The following is a 19,418-nucleotide window of genomic DNA, read 5'->3' as shown; positions in this document are numbered from 1 at the left end:
TGAATAGACTATAACCCTGTATGTTGACCGCCCAGTCACAGCTATCGTCCAACCATGTCTCTGTTATACCCCCTATGTCATAATTATCCTCAGATATTATCAACTCCAGTTCGTCAGTTTTATTGGTCAGACTTCTGGCATTAGTCAACATGCAATTCAATGGTGTATGTTTTTTTTTCCCCTATGAAGCCTATCCCTATTAATTATTCTAACCCCTCCCTCCGCTCCACCCCCAGGTACATTGATAAGTCCCCCCTCTCTATCTGCACTAGCAGACACCCCCTTGGCGATCAGAAGCAGTATCCTGCTGCAGTTCTGCTAGCTCTGAAATGGCACCCCCCTCACCTGCCAACCGAGCAAACTTGTTGGGGTGTGCCAGATCAGGATTAGCCTCCCTGACACTTTTCCCTCTACCCAGTTTTCTAACTGTAACCCAGCTAACTGCCTGACTGTCCTGCACCTCTGTCCCACTATCCTCCCCCACCTCTACTCCAGAGAGTACTTGCTCAGTGAGCAGGAGACTCCTCTCCAAGTTGTCAATGCATCTCAGTGCTGCCAGTTGCTCCTCTAGATCCAGGATCTTGGCTCCTAAAACAATATGCACCCTCAAACTGCTGTTCAAGCATTGCATACATCGCGCAAGATGTACACCGGACTGCATTTTCCAACATGGAAGCTAACTAGTTATGGGGATTTCACAAAGTAACACTCACAGTGATCTCAAACTCCTGCTTTCAAACACCTGTTTTACAACTCTCTTTCAACTGCCTCTCTTTGAAAGCCACACTCAGTCAGAGCAAGCTCAGATCGGAGTCCCATGGGATTTTTCTAATAGCCGTTTTAACCCGTTATGAACAACAGATGTTATTTTGTGACGGGCGATTGAACGGAAGAAAAAGTGAATACTATCTTCCGTCACAAAATAACGTCCATTATTAATAACGGACGATAACGGGTTAAAACTGCTATTAGAAAAATCCCATAGACTATAATGGGATTTTCTAATGGCCGTTTAACCCTGCGATCGCCCGCTATTTTATAACGGGTACTTTTCATAGTGTGAAAGCAGCCTAAGATTTAAGGACCTGTGACCCTACCCCTAGAGGCAGAGTAGAGAAGAAAAAAAAAAGTGAAAAGGCTGTTTAAAATTCTATCAGTGATCCCTCTATGTGCAAATGTAAGTACTCACACAAGTCACTCCAGTCCACAGACATCTCTTGTTTTATACAACTCTCTTTCAACTGCCTCTCTTCCAAAGCAACACTCGGACAGAACAAGCCAACATTTTAGCAATGCGACTATTAACGGGTCTATCTGTGGATCCGGGTAGGTAATACCTCATGTTAATCCAGTTTACCTGCACTATAACCGTGTGTTTGGGTTTAGTGGGGGTGAGCCGATCAGTTTTCCTGTCAGTTTTCCTTTATGCCCAATTCTATTGTTCTGGGAGACATTAGCTGGCACCAAAGTTGTCTGGTTGTGACTTACCGATCTCCTCCCCATAGAGAAAACATGAAAGTTTGTGTGCCGAACGTTCATATGTGTGTGGGGAGATCCAAGCGTTAGCCGATAGAACGATTCGGCTGACAGTTATATAAAGAGTAAGCCTACATTGAAGGGGTTGTCCAGCAAAAAACAACATCGCCTATCTGACCAATGGGACCCCCCCTGCAATTTTCTGGCTGGCGCCCCGACTCTTTGTGGAGTGTGTGTGCTACAGACAACAGTACAGACGAGTACAGCACTCTTGCGCTCCCATAGAAATTAATAAGTGCGTGCCATCTGTAGCACGTGCCCCTCTCAGAGAGCCAAGGCAGGAGATTGTGGGGGGGTCCCAGCCGCCAAGGCAGGAGATTGTGGGGGGGTCCCAGCCCTCGAACTCCCACGCAATCAGACACTTATCTCTATCATGTGGTTAGGGGTAGAGATGAGCAAAGTTACAGTGATTCAATTTGTCACAAACCTTGCGGCTCGGCGGTTGCTGACTTTAGCCTGCATAAATGAGTTCAGCTTTCAGGTGCTCCGGTGGGCTGGGAAAGGTGGATACAGTCCTCGTAGACTCTGAGCACCTGAAAGCTGTACTAATTTATGCAGGCTAAAGTCAGCAACTGCTGAGCCGAGAAGTTTGTGACGAATCAAATTACTGTAACTTCACTCATCTCTAGTTAGGGGATTAAGTAATTTTTCATCAGACTTCCCCTTTAATTAGAAAGTTTCTCTACCTTTATCTTTCTTCAGAAACTCCAGTAGGGTTCTAATAGCCGCTACGGCCGTGGCCACATCTGGGTCCTCCTTCAGCTGGCGCTTAAAGTATTCAATGACTTCTGTGGAGAGAAGAACATTATAATGGTCAGTACTGAAGAAGCTACCAATGAATGAGAAGGTATTGCACCCCACCTTCATCAACATATAACAAGTTCTGGGCTATTCCTTGGAGTTATGAGATCACCCTTTAGGGTGTGTTCACATGTAGCATATACGCTGCAGATTTTATGCTGTGTTCAATAAAACTAGAAGAATAAATCAATATAAATAAATAGTTGAGTATGCGCCAGTGTTTCCCAACAACAGTGCCTCCAGCTGTTGCAAAACTACAACTCCCAGTATGCCCGGACAGCCGAAGGCTGTCCGGGCATACTGGGAATTGTAGTTTTGCAACAGCTGGAGGCACTATGGTTGGAAAACCCCTATACAATTCTCTGTCATGTCAGAAGGTACCAGGTCGATGCCCATTTCCCTGGCACCCCTGGTATGGGGTAGTCATACACTGTCTGAGTCATGTAAACTACACATGGGAGTTGTAGTTTTGCAACAGCTGGAGGCACTCTGGCTGGAAAGCACCTATACAATCCTCTGTCATGTCAAAAGGTACCAGCTCGATGCCCATTTCCCTGGCACCCCTGGTATGGGGCAGTCATACACTGTCTGAGTCATGTATACTACACATGGGAGTTGTAGTTTTGCAACAGCTGGAGGCACTCTGGCTGGAAAACATTTATACAATCCTCTGTCATGTCAGGAGGTACCAGGTCGATGCCCATTACCCTGGCACCCCTGGTATGGGGCAGTCATACACAGTCTGAGTCATGTATACTACACATGGGAGTTGTAGTTTTGCAACAGCTGGAGGCACTCTGGCTGGAAAACACCTATACAATCCTCTGTCATGTCAGGAGGTACCAGGTGGATGCCCATTTCCCTGGCACCCCTGGTATGGGGCAGTCATACACTGTCTGAGTCTTGTATACTACACATGGGAGTTGTAGTTTTGCAACAGCTGGAGGCACTCTGGCTGGAAAACACCTATACAATCCTCTGTCATGTCAGGAGGTACCAGGTGGATGCCCATTTCCCTGCCATGGTGCAGTCATACACAGTCTGAGTCATGTATACTACACATGATGATGCCAAGGCTGAGCGGGCACGGTTATCAGCAGCACGATCGACTCCACCCGTGGCCATTAATGTAATATCTGTCGTTACCGCTTTCGTTCATGACCGCTCTCCTACAATCCCCTGCACCGGCTGGGAGAAGCGAACGGCGGAGAGGGATCGGTCTCTAGAAGACTTTACGTCACTCCGCAGTGAAGGGGTTAACGGCAGCATGGCGCACGCGGAGCCCGCCTCCCCGAGTGACGTCATCAGAGGGGGACGGAAGTGTCCTATTTCCAGTCTGTGGTGGTGGAGGATTGTTATGGCTTCAGGTGAGAGAGTGCTGTCATGTGTTTCGTACAGTAACAGCGTCCGGTCCCGTTCTCTTTGTATAGGCATCTGCTGCAAAGAGCCTGATTACTTTACGTCATTGGGTTCACGATTTCTCATTTTGTGGCATTACTTTCAGTCTTGTGTAGTCACTGGGGGAGGTTTGTTGCTCATAGCAACCAATCAGGTTTTTTTTTTTTTTTTAAATGAATGAAGCGATCTGGTTGCTATGGGCAACTGCACAACTGTATCTCTGCACAAGGTTTTATAAGGGTATGACCACACTGCGTTTCTGCCCCTGGTAATCTATCCGGCGGCATCACCCCTAGTGACCATTCAGGATGTATCTGGTATATTAAGCAGACTCATGACAGGGGCTGGTGCTCTTCTGAAATACTTGTGTACATTGAGGGTGCTGTGGCTAAAGGGGTTACCTAGAAATAGGAACACATGGTTGCTTCCCCAACAACAAGGAGCTAAGCATTCGATTTGACCTTATATAACACTTGGCAATGCATTATATATAGTAAAATCTTTGGGGGAGATTTATCAAAACCTGTCCTGAGAAAAAGTTGCCCATAGCAACCAATCAGCTCCCTTCTTTAATTTTTTACAATGCCTCTGCAAAATGAAAGAAGTGATCTGATTGGTTGCTATGGTCAACTTTTCCTTTGCGCAGGTTTTGATAAATCTCCCCCTTTATCTTCCCCATCCCAAGGGGACATTTTAACCCCAGCAACCCCAGCGATGGTAAGGATATGAAGTTTGTAAGTTACCCCCACTGCCCCGTAAGTGGTACCCTTGGCGGAGAGCTATATTTACCCAGCCCGCATCATCGCTCTACTTGTCTGCTTAGGGAGCAGAGCAATGACGTGGGCCGTCTGGGACCCCTGCGATCTTCCGAACAGGACCCTGGCTTAGGCAGTACTCGGGTCTCCTCGGCACTCTTACAAAAATGAATGGCGCTTCTGCATCACACACTCCTCTCAGAGAGCCAGGGTCCCGTTCAGGAGTTCTCAGGGGGTTCCAGCAGTTGTACCCCCCCCCCCGTGTTCAGACTCTTATCTTTTACTGGCCACCCCTTGCTATAACACATGTCACTCTGTCAAAGGGCTTTATGTCACCCTCACTGAAATGTGCTGCATCATAGATAAGTTAAGTGAATAGGGAACCTACAAGTGACCACAAATTAAAAATAACTTTTGGTGATTGTCAGGTTCCGACCACTTGTAGGTCTCCGTGCAATCCCATTAATTTACACTATCTCCCATACATCTTTAGCAATGTGTCCCGTGTCGCAGGCAAAGTCACTTTGTAGCCCTATCCTAACTATGCCACTATTTTCTCTTTAGGGCAGGACAGGTCCTCCTGAGTAATGGAGATTCATTGTGTAACCAAGTGTTTCCCAACCAGGGTACCTCCAGCTGTTGCAAAACTACAACGCCCAGCATGCTCTGACAGCCATAGGCTATTTGGGAATGCTGAGGGTTGTAGTTTTGCAACAGCTGGAGGCACGCTAGTTGGGAAGCACTGTTGTAACCTCTTCCCACTATGGCCAAGGACCGAAGGTCCCGAACAGATGATCCCCTGTCTCCTTAGCATTTGAAAGTAGTTTATTTCTATGTGTAAGATCTGCACAGATCTCTTGAGTGCACAATACTGAAATCATAGAGCAGCCACATTTTCTCTTTATTTCCTTTGGTAACTGTTTATATGTCTCATTATTTAATTTTTATAGAAGATGACATTAATCTCTTAGTAATCGTGGTGGATGTGAACCCGATATGGTGGGGGCAGCAGGCGCTCAATCAGTCAGCGGTAAGTAGTTATTAGTCTTTTTTTCCCTGTGTTCATGTTGTTTTCAATCTATTACAGTTGTGATCACAAGTTCGTTCTTTCTTATAGGTCACACTTCCAAAATGCATTGATGCCGTTATGGTGATGGGAAATTCTCATTTATTCATGGGCCGGAATAACAAACTTGCTGTAATTGCCAGCCATTTGCAGGAGAGGTACTGTAATCAATGTTACACTTTTTGTATACCGTTGTGAACTGTTATAAGGATAACATCTGCTGTTTGCTTTGCAGTCGCCTTCTTTTTCCAGGCAAGCAGTGGAGGTGTGGAGATTTGACTGGAGAATCTGCTATTCTGGAATCTAATGTATCGGGCAGCAAGGATGGCAAATATGAATTACTGACGGCCGCCAATGACCTGATTGCCGATGAAATTAAAGATCTCATGACAAAAAGTAAGAATCTGTGAACAGGGTATAACTAGGGCTGGGCGGTATACTGGTTCATACCGAATACTGAAATTTTTGTGCTGCACGAAATGAATTTGAACCCATACCGCAATACCGATTTGGCCCCTCCCCCTTGGGAATGAATGAATTATCAGCCGCAGCGTGCTGTCCCCACATCGGGGAACTAATCATATGTGACCCGCGAGCGCTGTTCTGCCCCCCCCCCCCCCCCCAATTAATTATTAGCCCAGCGCTGCGCTGTCACCATCAGGGTACTACTCACATGTTACCCGCAAGCGCTACCCTCCTCGTCCTCCTGTTTGTTGCGGCCGCCGACGCTGACACTCTATACCAGCGGTCTTCAACCTCCAGATGTTGCAAATCTACAACTCCCAGCATGCCCAGACAGCCGTTGGCTGTCCGGGCATGCTGGGAGTTGTAGTTTTGCGACATCTGAAGGTTGAAGACCACTGCTCTATACTGTATCCCTATGCCCGGGCTGCAAAAGGTAAACAAAATAAACTTTAACTCACCTTCCCCGTCGGTCCAGACCAGCTTCCTAGTGAATGGAACTTCGGAAAGCTGTCAGCCTATCACTGGCCGCAGCGATGTTCCGCCTCGGCCGGTGATAGGTTGAGCCTGCTTCTCACATGACAGTGGGCTCAGCCTATCACCGGCCAAGGCGGAACATTGCTGCGGCCGGTGATAGGCTGCCGGCTCTCCGACGTTCACGTCCCCAGCGTAAGGCCGACGTCGGAACATGCGTTAGTTTATTTTTTGTTTACCTTTTGTAGCCCGGGCATAGGGATACAGTATAGAGTGTCAGCGCCGGTGGCCGCAACCAACAGGAGGACAAAGAGGCAGCGCTTGCGGGTGGCGTGAGTAGTACCCCGATGGGGACAGCGCAACGCTGGGCTAATAATATGGGAATACCGTTATATACCGTGGAACCGCCATAAGTTACAAAAATACCGCGATACACATATTTGGCCATACCGCCCAGCCCTAGGTATAATTATATGTTCTAGCCATCTCATTTAGGGTCTCTACTACAGGTTATTTATATTATGTTACAGTTTTATTCACAATTGACACTTCCCTGCTTCATTGTAGCTGTGGAAATGAAAGGACAACGGACTGACACTGTTCTGGCTGGATCTTTAGCAAAAGCTCTTTGCTGTATCCTTTTTTATTTAACCTGTAATATTGCAATACTTCAATAAAGGTTTTCTTCGTAAGTCTTCTTGCTTACACAGGTAAAAGTATGAATGTATGCAAACTAGAGTTGTACTGAAACTATGGATGGTTGTTAAAAGGGTATCACGATATGTATTGATTGATATTGGCAGTGTATGTAGTCCTTATACCCCCTTTCTATGTGTCTTACATAAATGTCATACTGGGGGGGGGGGGGGGGTCCATTCACTGCGTCAGCAGTTGTTATTGATGGCCAATCCCATTATCTTTATGGCGCTGTTTTCAGACTGTTGTAGAGCAGATCATGTCTATTGGTGGTTGACAAGGAAGCCTTGAAGTATCATAGAGACATCTCAAAAGTTTTGATGTGTCCGGGACTGGGTGTCGAGACCCCACAGATGGCGAGAATAATTGTAGAGACTCTTCCAGTACATATAGCAATCAGTAGGGTGTCAGTATTGATGGTAATACTTTAATGTAGCAATATACATAAGACAACTATCTCTCACGATCCCCCCCCCATACACATTGACATACATGCTTTATGGGGGAGATTTATAAGAACCTGTGCACAGGAGGGAAGCAACCAATCAAATCTCTTCTTTCATTTTTCAGAGACCTTTTTAAAAATGAAAGAAGTAAACTGGTTGGTTGCTATGGGCAACTACACCACCCTTCCCCAACACAGGTTTTGATAAATCTCCCCTTTAGGTGTTTTGAATATATAGAAGGCGGTAAGCCACTGCCAAAGCTCCCTGAGAACCTAAAGATGAAGAAGTTAAAATTGAACAGGTCTGATGCTTCTCTCTCCTAACATCATCTGTCAGGAGAGAGTCGGGAGGCCTCCATAAGCATTAGGTATTTCATAGGCTTAGCCAGCACATGTTTAATGTTTATGTCCAAGGTAATTGAAAGCCTCACACCTATACTAAACCACTTTTTCTTGTAAAGGAAATAATCCAGATAATGAAACTTGATAGTTTTAGCTTCTCTACTATAAACCTATACTTTAACATAAGGAATAATGTAAACCTGTAATTGTTTTGCTCACCTGACCCTATTACTTGTGACTATAGTTTATTTATTTATTTTTTTGAAATATCACCAATATGTTATGCTTGAGATTAAAGGATGGAATTAATTTTAAGGATATTCTTTCCTTATAAATGTCCTAGATATTAATAGGATAAGCAAAGAATCTAAAGGTACTGCTGGATCCAATCTAATTGTTTGCAGTGATAATAATGTATCTTTTCTGTATTCTAACATTTGTGTTGTTTTTATCCTGCACTACACAGCTGGTGAGGAAGTGAAATCCAGGATACTTGTAAGTACATAGGGGCTGAAGCTCATTTCATCTGTACAGATTTAGAAAGATGATAATTCTGACTGACTGTCTTATTCTAGGTGGTTAAAGCAGCAGAAGATAGTGCGTTACAGTACATGAACTTCATGAATGTCATATTTGCAGCACAAAAGCAGGTAGTGTGTTTTGGGTTGTTTCTCTTGTTTAGAAACACTTCTTTTAAATGTGTGGAAAAATGATGTATTTTCCTGGTAAGCTGGCTATATACTATTCAACTGACAGCTGGAAACCCGACATATATGTTATCTTTATGAGCAAAAAGGGGACCAACAGCGACCAGACATCTTTGGCGCTGCATAGGGGAAACATGTCAAAAGTTTAGATGGCACCGGGTCTCACTCCTGAGACCAGCTGTGATTGTGAGTTTCCCTTCTTCACTCCCCAGCTGTCACTCAAACCCGACCCTCTCACTGCATAAATCTGTGGAGTGAAAAGGTCGGATGGGGGAGCTGGCCAGGCAGTGAAGTGCTGCCATGTATTTCATACGGTTATAACTCGCGATCAGGAATGAGACCTGGTGTGAACTAAGCTTTTGACATTTCTGGACATTATATCATATCCAATGTTTATTTACAGTGACTCTTTAGGATCAAAGGCCAGTTACTATAGATAACCGATTATCTGTGCATCCGGTGAAAATTTTAACTGCCTTACAAAGTAATTGGGCTTGCCATACACTTTCTACCACTGTGCTAATCCTAGGAACCAGTGGTTAGGGAAATCTTCCCAAACCTAACTCACAAATCTTACTTTTTCCTAAGTAAGGTAACTTATTCTTGTTTGTTATCCTCAGAACATTCTCATTGATGCATGTGTACTGGACTCCCATTCTGGACTTCTCCAGCAGGTACAATCTTAGCTGTAGTTTTGAATGCTTGAAGGTGACTAGTTACAATAATGATGGATTTCTTCTTTGGTTTTGTCATAAGGACCCTGTTTAATATAAAAATAAATAATATTGTAATTGCCCATGATACTATGGATCTAGAGGTGTCATAGTAGATCCAAAAATCATGAAACATACTTCATAAAATGATGTGTGTTTGTCTGACATGCTGTACATGTGACCAATAAAGGAAGATTTTATTTTATTTCATACCGTGCTTGACTTCATTTGGATATACTTGATAAAAAAGAAATGACAAACCTTTTCCATGTAAAAGTATAAGGCTGCAGGAGCCATGGTTTGTCTTGTAAACCTTATGGGGGGGAGATTTATCAAAATCCGATCGCTTCTTTCATTTTGCACAGCAACTTTTCCTCTGGACAGGTTTTGATAAATCTCCCCCTTTATCTTTTACAGTGTGATAATATTGCATGACTCTTATTTTTTGTGTTATTGAGGTACCCCATTATTTATATTAGATCTCATAATATGAGATAAAATAATATAATTATAGGCAGATGTCTGTGTCTCGACACTTTAGTGTAAGGTATGTTTTATCATAGTTATTATGTTATAGCTTATAAAATAGGCAGCATGCTTGTATCTTCCGTAATAAAACAGATTTTCTACTATAAGGGTATGCACACACACAAGTGACCACCACCACATTTTTGTCTGACCACTCGGCGTCTCACATAAGTGACCACCTCATTTTTGTACATATTTTAATATATCTTTTTATATGACAACACTAAAGAAAGGACACTCTGCTACAATGTAATGTAGGGAGTCCACAACCTGTATAACAGTGTTTAATGTTGTGCCCCCTCAATATAATCCAATACATAGCTATTGATGGCTAAACCGTGGTATCAAAAGTGAGTACACCCATAAGTGGAAATGTCCAAATTGTCAATTCTTTGTGTGGCCATCTTTTTTTTCAGTACTGCCTTAAATAAGTAGTCCAGTATCAAAAAAGTAACCCCTATCCTCATGATGCTTAGGCTTTAAAAAAAAACTTCAGAGAAAAACCCCTATGAACAAAATGTTTAAAAAGGCTACTGACCTTTTAAAATGAATGACATTTTCTCCAGATAGGACATCATTATTTTATTGGTGGTGGTCCAACTCCCAGCACCCCCTGCGCAGCCTTTTCAGTGTTTACTGCTGCTTGTCCTTGCATGCCCAATACTCTTAGCAGTAACAGTGCAAGGAATGGCATAGTTGTCTTGTCCACATGAATGGGACAGTGCTGCAATAGTAAACATTGAAGAGGGCTGCGGTGCTCACATAACCATGCGGATTCTACATCTTATTTTTTAGCATGAAAATCAGTTGTATTAACATGTCATTACTGGTCTGCATTACTATTTGTCTCATTACTACTCCCAACAAGTGAGATGATAGGAAACCTGGTCTGTGGTCACCACCTGCAGAACCACTCCCTTATTGGGGGTGTCTTGCTAATTGCCTATAATTTCCACCTGTTGTCTGTTCCATCTGCACAACAGCATGTGAAATTGATTGTCAATCAGTGTTGCTTCCTGAGTGGGCAGTGGGATTTCACAGAAGTTTGATTGACTTGGAGTTACATTGTGTTATTCCCTTTATTTTTTTGAGCAGTGTATTTAAAGAGTACCTGTCATCAAACCATATTTTCTAAACTAACTCAGATTATATTCCCTAACTACTCCTAACACCCTCCTGCCCTTTAAAAAAAATCTGAGTTATAGGGAAACCCAGTATAAAATGATCATGGGCTGGTATCACACCCCTGAGCTCCTAAATAGATTGAACCCTGACATTCCTCCCCAATGCTGGCATTGTGGGTTGGTCTTGGGTACGGTGTTTCACATTTTTTGGTCCTGCCCTCTTATAGGGGACTACTGGAAACTGGTTCAAGGACTGACATCTGAAGCCCTAGCAGTTTCGATCCCTCTGGACCCCCATGTATACCTTCTTCATCTTTCCCACCCCGCCCTATCTAAAAAACAGTTTAAGCTATTTATGCATATTGCTTTGGCTGCTAAAACCGTTATTGCTAAATTATGGAAGAGTACTTTACCTCCCTCTGAACCTGATCTTTTGGCCCGTATCCATGAGATTCGCTCCTTGGAATCCTTCACGGCTTTGTTAAATAATTCTGTGCCTTCTTTTCTGTCGGTTTGGGAGCCCTGGGATCGCTTTTCTGACCTGCAGCCACCATGACCTTTATACTCTCTCTCTCTCTTTTCTCAATTCCTCCTTTTTCTGTGATCTTTCCCCCCCCCCCCCCTTTTTTTGTTTTTGTGGTTTGTTGAATGTCTGTCTTTGTGCCCCCCCCCCCCCCCCCCCCCCGTCTCCTTTCCGTTTCCTCCCCCCCCCCTTTTTCATTCCCCTTCCTTCTCTTCCCTCTTTATGTTTGATGCCTCTGGGTATTTTGGTATAGGTTGTTGTGGATACCTGTTTGTCTATATTACTTTTATATGGATGTTATTTTGGTGGTATTTGCTCATACTTGGTATTATAGGCACATGGCTTGTTGGGTTGCTTCTCTGACTTCGTGCCTCCCCTTCCCTCCTCCCCTTTCCTCCCCCCCCCCCCCCCGATTACTTTTTTGTTCTTGATTATTACCTGTTGGGTCCTGACCCTTCCCACTGTTATTCACCTGCTATGTTATGGTTTTGGACTTGTATTTTTGAAAAATCTTCAATAAAAAAACTTACAGTTGCAAAAATAAAATAAAAAAATCAGTTTTTTAAAAAGTTCTTTATCATACCTTTCCCCTTGCTCACATTGTGCACTTCCTGAGTTCGGTCTCCTGCCAGACCGGGAGGAGACCAAACTAACTTTTTGAATTGTGTCAGGGAACAGAACAGAGCCACCTAGTGGCCGTTTTTTCAATCACATTAAAAACATAAAGGTTGAGAATTTTAACAGCAAGTAAATAGCAAAGTGTCTGTATAATTACATAAGGAACAGTATATTAAAGTTTAGTTTGGTGACAGGTACTCTTTTAAGAAAGTAATTCTACTGATCTGAAAAAGTTATTTTTGTTTTATATTTGTATATAAAGAGAAATCTTTATTCAACTTTTGCGCAGGTTTGGAAAATCCTATCTAGGTAACTTAAGCCTCGTATAGGATAAATGTGAATAAAGCGGCACTAGTGTGAACTTACCAGTTCTTTTTGTGTTTCCAGGCCTGTGACATAACAGGTGGTCTATATCTGAAGATACCACAAGTGAACTCCCTTCTGCAATACTTATTGGTAAGATGTTTTATATGTCAGCCTGAATCTTTCAGGTGATAGAGCTGTGATCTCACAAATGTGTTACTTTCCTTTCTTTCATAGAATCTGATCTTCTATGAAACACACAATCTTTTTAAAAAAAAAAAGAGACGTCAAAAGTTTTTATTGGTCATGGTCCTGGTACTGACACCATCTTTTATCAGGTTAATGACTGAATTTCCAGGTCTCCGTTATCTTTGTCTTGCTGCCCCATAGACTTTTAATGGAGCAGCGAGACAAAAATCACTGGGAGCCTGGTTATCTCTTATGTATGTTCTTCAGATGAAGGGTGTCTCGGCAGTAAGATAAAAGCTTCTGATATGTCATAGAGACATGTCAACAGCTTTTTAGTGACGGTGCCTATTTAAGAAAAAAGGAGAAAATCCCACCCAACCATTTTTGACTAAGGATCTTACATGAACTGAAACGCGTTGATGTTATTTCTGCGGTTGATTATCCATTATATGATTCAATAAAGAAGTTCCTGTTTTTTTTTGTACTTTTGGCTCTGGACATTCTCTTCCTTTGGAATCAACATTGTCTTGGGGGAATGAACCAAGATCACCCAAAGCAGGGGATCCTTACATATCGTCAATAGTAGTGTAACCCCACATTGCAATGTCTGCATCATTTACATCAGTGGTCTTCAACCTGCGGACTTCCAGATGTTGCAAAACTACAACTCCCAGCATGCCCGGACAGCCGTTGGCTGTCCGGGCATGCTGGGAGTTGTAGTTTTGCAACATCTGGAGGTCCGCAGGTTGAAGACCACTGATTTACATAATCTGCTAGGCACTTTGTCATTATCATAAGAATAAATAATAGGTACTAATAAGTACAGCTGAGCCTACTAAGGTCACATGTCTGACTAGTAAGTATTTCTGAAGTTTTCGGTAATTTTAAAGAGGTGTCCGTATCCTTGTTTAACATGGCTCCCAGCCCAGTTGTCGCTGCTAGAGGTGATCAGGAAGCCAAAAACAGCCAAGCCGGCTGTCTTATGCAATTTGCATAAATCTCATAGACAAGCAGTGTACCTAATGGAGCTACACCCTTTGCGCAGCTCTCTTTAAAGGGGTTATCCAGCATAAGGTGGTTTTAGTACGTACCTGGCAGACAGTAATGGACATGCTTAGGAAGGATCTGCGCTTGTCTTGGGGCTAAATGGCTATGCTGTGAGATTACCATAACACTGTGGCTAGCTTTCTGTGAACTTGTATTTCCTGTTTTCAGTTTTCTTGTTTGCCTACAAATCCCATGATTCCATTTTCCTCCCTCCCACACATCAGCCACCCCACCCATTGAAACATAAATGAGCTGCAGACCTGTGATTTTCAATCAGGGTGCCTCCAGCTGTTGCATTAGTTGCAGATTGCTCTCTCCACCCATTGAAGCAGACAGGCTCCCTGTCATCAGCTGACTAGTAAGTCAGGTCTCGACCGCATTGCAAGCTGGGAAAAATCCGAGACAGCAGTCATTTTGTATGCTGTTAAAAATAAATATTGAGGTGAAAATCCCATAAGAATTGTGATAAAACTGTCACACACAGGTAAATACACTAAATTATGAACTACACTAACTTTACAGCCCCTGTAGCATAGTCAAATAAAAAAATTCATGGAATACCCTTTTAAAGTCGGTGGAAGTTACACAGACTGCATAAGACAGCCGGCTTTGCTGTTTTCAGCTTCATAACCATTGCTGGAGCCCTCAATCTCAACATAGGTGGAGGTCCCAGAGGTGGGACCCCTATCTAGGGGACTTTTATGACATGTCCTGTGAAAATAAATTCCCTAGATGGGAATGCCCCTCTAAATTTTGCATTGCTGTTTAAATGTTAAACTATGCTTTAGATAGTTGTATATGATATAAGCAATAAAATATTTTACATTCTCAATAAATATCTGACTCGTAATGTACCGCAGTGCCAATATTGTGACCTTTATAAATGCTCTTTAGTATCTTTTGAAATAGTGATAGATTAGGGAAGGATTGGAAATGCATTCTACATGTTTTGTCAGAAATATATACAGATTTTTCTTCTGTTAGGCTGAAACCACTATGGGGAAGATTTATCAAAACCTGTGTAGAGGAAGAGTGGTGCAGTTGCCCATAGTAAACAATCAGATCGCTTCTTTTATATTTTACAGGCCCTTTTAGCGAGCTGATTGGTTGCTATGGGCAACTGGGCAAGTTTTCCTCTGCTCCGGTTTTGATAAATCTCCCAGTATATGTATGTGCTTTACTTAACTTGACGTCTGTATTTTTTGTTTAATAGTGGGTTTTCCTCCCTGATCCAGATCAAAGGTCACAGCTCAATCTCCCCCCTCCTGTTCATGTGGATTACAGGGCAGCATGTTTCTGCCACCGGAACCTGATAGAAATTGGTTATGTTTGCTCTGTCTGTCTATCAAGTAAGAATCTGCCAAGAACAGTTATTGCCTATCTTGGGGATATACCATCAGTGTAAACGTTTCAGTAAAAGTCCTGTTAAATTGGCATATACCAGCGAGAAGAGGCCCAAATGTAGTCGCCTTTCTTGGTGGGATGCCAATGATAGCTGTGACATACTATATAAACGCAGTGTGATCCTATCCTAGGTTTTATCTTTTTATATTCATTTATTTTCATACTCAGTTGTTAAAGTGTTGCAGTTGCCCATGGCAACAGATAAGATTCCTTAGTTCTCCTACCCATATTTTATCATCATATGAATCTGTGCAGGCTGGGTTATCAGAATCTATGCTTGCAGCCTAATGGTTATGTTTTTTCTTGTCAAATATACTTTCATATCCAGATTCACACATAAGTATACTACTGACTTTTTATTTTTCTTACAGACACGTAACTCCAGATTTTTCTTATTTTTATTTAACATATTGTCTTTTTTTTTTTTTCTTCAAGTATTCTGTAATTTCAGTCCCATCTGCACAACCTGCGAGTAAGTAATGTTGTTTGTGTCTCATCTAACAATTTGGTTTTAATATATGATGGATGGAGGGGGCCAAAAGAATCACAGTAATGAATACCATTCTGACGTTGCTTAAGGGCGTTTTACATGGGGTGGATTGTGGCTTTAAAAGTCATCCTTAGTCAGCAGCACATCTCTCTGTGTACAGTGATTGATGGATGATTCTCTCCCTATAATGGGGCTGTGTCAAGGATCCTCGTAACCAGGCAGCTCCTTGTATCGGGCAGACCCACTCTAAACCTTTCCGTCTTAGTCACTTCTCTAGCACTGTGAACCCATTTGGTGTTTATTAGTGCATGTTTATTTGGTATTATTGGTGCATCATAGATAACCAAAAGAAACTAATTTCATCAAGGCCGAATATACTCTATGGCCATTTACTAAACTGAAAAAATTTACATTCTGACACATACCAGGTCCTGTTTATAATAGAATCTGTTTATAAAGGAATCTTACAGTTTAGTGTGGCTCTTGAGTCCCCAGTCCTATTGATTTCTAACAGACTTCTCCAGGGATTGCAGAGACTGGTAATGGATGAAATAGTAACATGTACTTTATGTTAGAATAGTTCTAGAGGGTAGATTGTATTAATGGACAAGTCTCATGATCAAAAATTTAGATAAGTTTTAGATCGCGGGGGGTCCGAGTGCTGGGGTCCCCCACAATCTTCTGTTTGGAGCCCTGATGCGCTAGCACAGGAGCGCGTCACGACCCTCGCCCGAAGCGGAGGTCACCACGCCCCTTCCATATAGGTCTATTGGAGAGCCATTCGGCAATCTTCGGCCCTCCTATAAATCTTAAGGCACCCAGCACTCGGACCCCCCGCAATCTAAAACTTATCCCCTATCCGAAAGATAGGGGATAATTTTTTTAAAATAAGACTGGTCCTTTAAACACCAAATGGGGGCTGAAATGTACTTCTCTGTACCGTTTCCTTGATTTCAATAAATATATCTTTTGACACTAAACACCAAATGGGTTCACAGTGCTAGAGGAGTGACTAAAATGAAAAGGTTTAGATTGGGTCTGATGTCTAAAGGTCCTTTTTTAGGGAGAGAACAGCTGCTTGAACAACAGCTGCATCAGTTGTGCGGCCATTCACTTAAGTTCCACATTCATTTCCAGTGGCCTCAACCTAAAGGGATCATACCCAAGAAGAATGAAGGCTGTAATCACTGCCAAAGGGGCTTCATATAAGTAACTGAGTAAATGGTCTGAATACTTATGTCAATGCAATATTTTTGTTTTTCCTTTTTAATAAATTAGCAAAAAATATTATAAATTCTATGGGGGAGATTTATCAAAGGATTTAGACTGGTTTTTCCTGTCTAAATTTGTCGCACAGAAAGTCGCAGTCTAAATATGTGCGATTTTTTTGCGACTTTTGCTATAGAGGATTTTTAGAACATGATGCATTCTAGTCTATTTTAGATGGAAAAATGCATTGGTGCTGAATTTATCAAAAGCGACTTTTCAGAGACAAGTCGCATCGGCTGAAAGTACGCCGAAATGTCAGACCATGCTGGAGCAGGTTTAACCCCTTAACGACCAAGGACGTATATTTACGTCCTTGGCCGGCTCCCGCGATATAACGCTGGGTCACGCGGTGACCCCGCGTCATATCGGGTCGGTCCCGGCATGTATCTGATGCCGGGACTAATAGCGCGCGGCAGCGATCGCGGTGCCGCGCGCTATTAACCCTTTAGACGCAGCGTTCAAAGTTGAACGCCGCGTCTAAACCGAACGTGAAAGCTGCGGGGCTGATCGGGACCACCGCAGTGAAAATGCGGTGTCCCGATCAGCTGGGACACGAGCGGAGGTCCTCTTACCTGCCTCCGGCGTGTCCCCTCGGCGATTGATTGCTCCAAGTCTGAGATGCAGGCTTGAGTAATTGACCGCCGATAACCCTGAACAGGGTATAAGATCAGTGTGTGCAGTGTTATAGGTCCCTATGGGAGCTATAACACTGCAAAACAAAAGTGTAAAAAAAAAAGTTAATGTGATTTAACCCTTTCCTTAATAAAAGTTCAAATCACCCCCCTTTTCCCATAAAAAAAACATCATGTAAATAAAAATAAATATAAACATATGTGGTATTGCCGCATGCGTAAATGTCCGAACTATAAAAATATATTATTAATTAAACCGCACGGTCAATGGCGTACGCGCAAAAAAATTCCAAAGTCCAAAATAACGTGTTTTTGGTCGCTTTTTATATCATGAAAAAATGTATAAAAAGCGATCAAAAAGTCTGATCAATACAAGAATGGTACCACTAAAAACTTCAGATCACGGCGCAAAAAATGAGCCCTCATACCGCCCTGTACGTGGAAAAATAAAAAAGTTATAGGGGTCAGAAGAGGACATTTTTAAACGTATAAATTTTTCTGCATGTAGTTATGATTTTTTAAAGAAGTACGACAATATCCAACCTATACAAGTAGGGTATCATTTTAATCGTATGGACCTACAGAATAAAGATAAGGTGTCATTTTTACAGAAAAATGTACTGCGTAGAAACGGAAGCCCCCAAAATTTACAAAATGGCGTTTTTTCTTCAATTTCGTCGCACAATGATTTTTTTTTTCCGTTTCGCCGTAGATTTTTGGGTAAAATGACTGATGTCGCTAAGTAGAATTGGTGGCGCAAAAAATAAGTCATCATATGGATTTTTAGGTGCAAAATTGAAAGGGTTATGATTTTTTAAAGGTGAAGAGGAAAAAACGAAAGTGCAAAAACGGAAAAACCTGTGGTCCTTAAGGGGTTAAATACAGTCTATAGCATAGATCCAGAAGTCTGTGCGCAGAATTTATCAAGAGCCGTGCGACTCTGTAGTGTGGTCTATATTGATGCGGGACATAGACAGCTTTGATAAATCTCCCCCAATGTTCTCATTCTCATTATGGGGTATTAAGTGCAGAATGATGGGGGAAACTTGAATTTTGTTAATTTTAAGGCCGCAATATAAAAAATTTAAAATTTATGAAAGGGTCTGAAGACTTTCCAAATGTAATGTATGCATACAGTGAAACCTTTTTAAAAAATCTACCCAAAATTGCAATAAAAGGTGCTCTCAACCCCCCCCCCCCCCCCCCCAAAATGGCCACTATGTATAATGTATGGTGAACTAAAAAACTGTCACATTAAATCTGATCTGGATAGGTTTGGAGAGGTTTCACTGTATTACGTTTGAGCTCCAATAACAGAAGATGATAAAGATGATAATCTGTCTTTCTCTACAGGACTGCCTTTAAGATTTCATTGCCACCAGTTATGAAGGCAAAGAAGAAGAAATTAAAAGCTTTGTTTTAGGAGGAGGTTGCTCTGCAGGTTACAACAACAAGCCTTAGATGAACTTCTTGGAACTTCTTTAATATTTAACACGATCTCATATTTTAATGACCGTATCAAACAACAGGAAACCCATAAATCATGTGTCACAAAGAAAGCGACATGGCAACAAAGGAGCAGCTGTGTCCTGAAGTGTTTATATTCAGCTAATATTACAGCTACCTGCACAAGTCATAGGGACCAATCCATAGAGAATTGCAAGAGTATAAACCGTCCACAATGCTGTCTTGTATACCCAGAAGAATATTGCTCATTGTGGAATTTTTATTTGTTTCCGTTATTTATACATGCACAATTTTTGTACAATAAATAAAAATGTGGACAGTTTATGGATTTTTTTTTTTTGTATACACTTTGCAGAAAATTTTACTAAGTAAGAAAAAATGGTAACTTTTATCCTCATGCCACAACCTGTAACAAATCACATACTTATA

At 42.2% G+C, this 19,418-nt stretch overlaps 2 protein-coding genes across 4 annotated transcripts in view; one reads left to right on the top strand and one right to left on the bottom strand.

Annotated features, from left to right (window-relative positions):
• EIF2B1 (eukaryotic translation initiation factor 2B subunit alpha) overlaps positions 1-3,623 on the bottom strand; it is a 20,238-nt gene extending 16,615 nt beyond the window's left edge. The window contains exons 1-2 of the mRNA XM_056534341.1: positions 3,484-3,623; positions 2,223-2,324 (exon numbers count right to left, since the gene is read on the bottom strand). Coding sequence (XP_056390316.1) covers positions 2,223-2,324; positions 3,484-3,496 — 115 coding nt within the window. The 5' untranslated portion in view covers positions 3,497-3,623. The remainder of the gene's footprint in view (positions 1-2,222; positions 2,325-3,483) is intronic.
• GTF2H3 (general transcription factor IIH subunit 3) lies at positions 3,576-19,418 on the top strand. 3 transcript variants are annotated; one of them, XR_008846946.1, is made up of 13 exons: positions 3,576-3,704; positions 5,441-5,520; positions 5,608-5,714; positions 5,792-5,952; positions 7,060-7,125; positions 8,319-8,348; positions 8,442-8,470; positions 8,551-8,625; positions 9,303-9,356; positions 12,576-12,644; positions 14,963-15,076; positions 15,567-15,603; positions 18,876-19,416. XR_008846946.1 is itself a non-coding variant. In XM_056534317.1 (13 exons), the coding sequence occupies exons 1-13, from the start codon at positions 3,605-3,607 to the stop codon at positions 18,943-18,945; spliced, it is 1,014 nt and encodes a 337-aa protein (XP_056390292.1). In that variant the 5' UTR covers positions 3,576-3,604; the 3' UTR covers positions 18,946-19,409. The 3 variants fall into 3 exon arrangements, 2 of the variants coding, with proteins under 2 accessions (XP_056390292.1, XP_056390306.1); XM_056534317.1 differs by having other exon boundaries at positions 14,941-15,076; positions 18,876-19,409; XM_056534331.1 differs by lacking the exons at positions 3,576-3,704; positions 5,441-5,520; positions 5,608-5,714 and having other exon boundaries at positions 5,816-5,952; positions 7,023-7,125; positions 14,941-15,076; positions 18,876-19,418.

Source organism: Hyla sarda, chromosome 1, assembly GCF_029499605.1.
Source record: "Hyla sarda isolate aHylSar1 chromosome 1, aHylSar1.hap1, whole genome shotgun sequence".
Lineage (NCBI taxonomy): Eukaryota > Metazoa > Chordata > Amphibia > Anura > Hylidae > Hyla > Hyla sarda.
The sequence above is the reverse complement of the archived record's forward strand: the minus strand, read 5'-3'. Positions and strand labels throughout refer to the sequence as shown.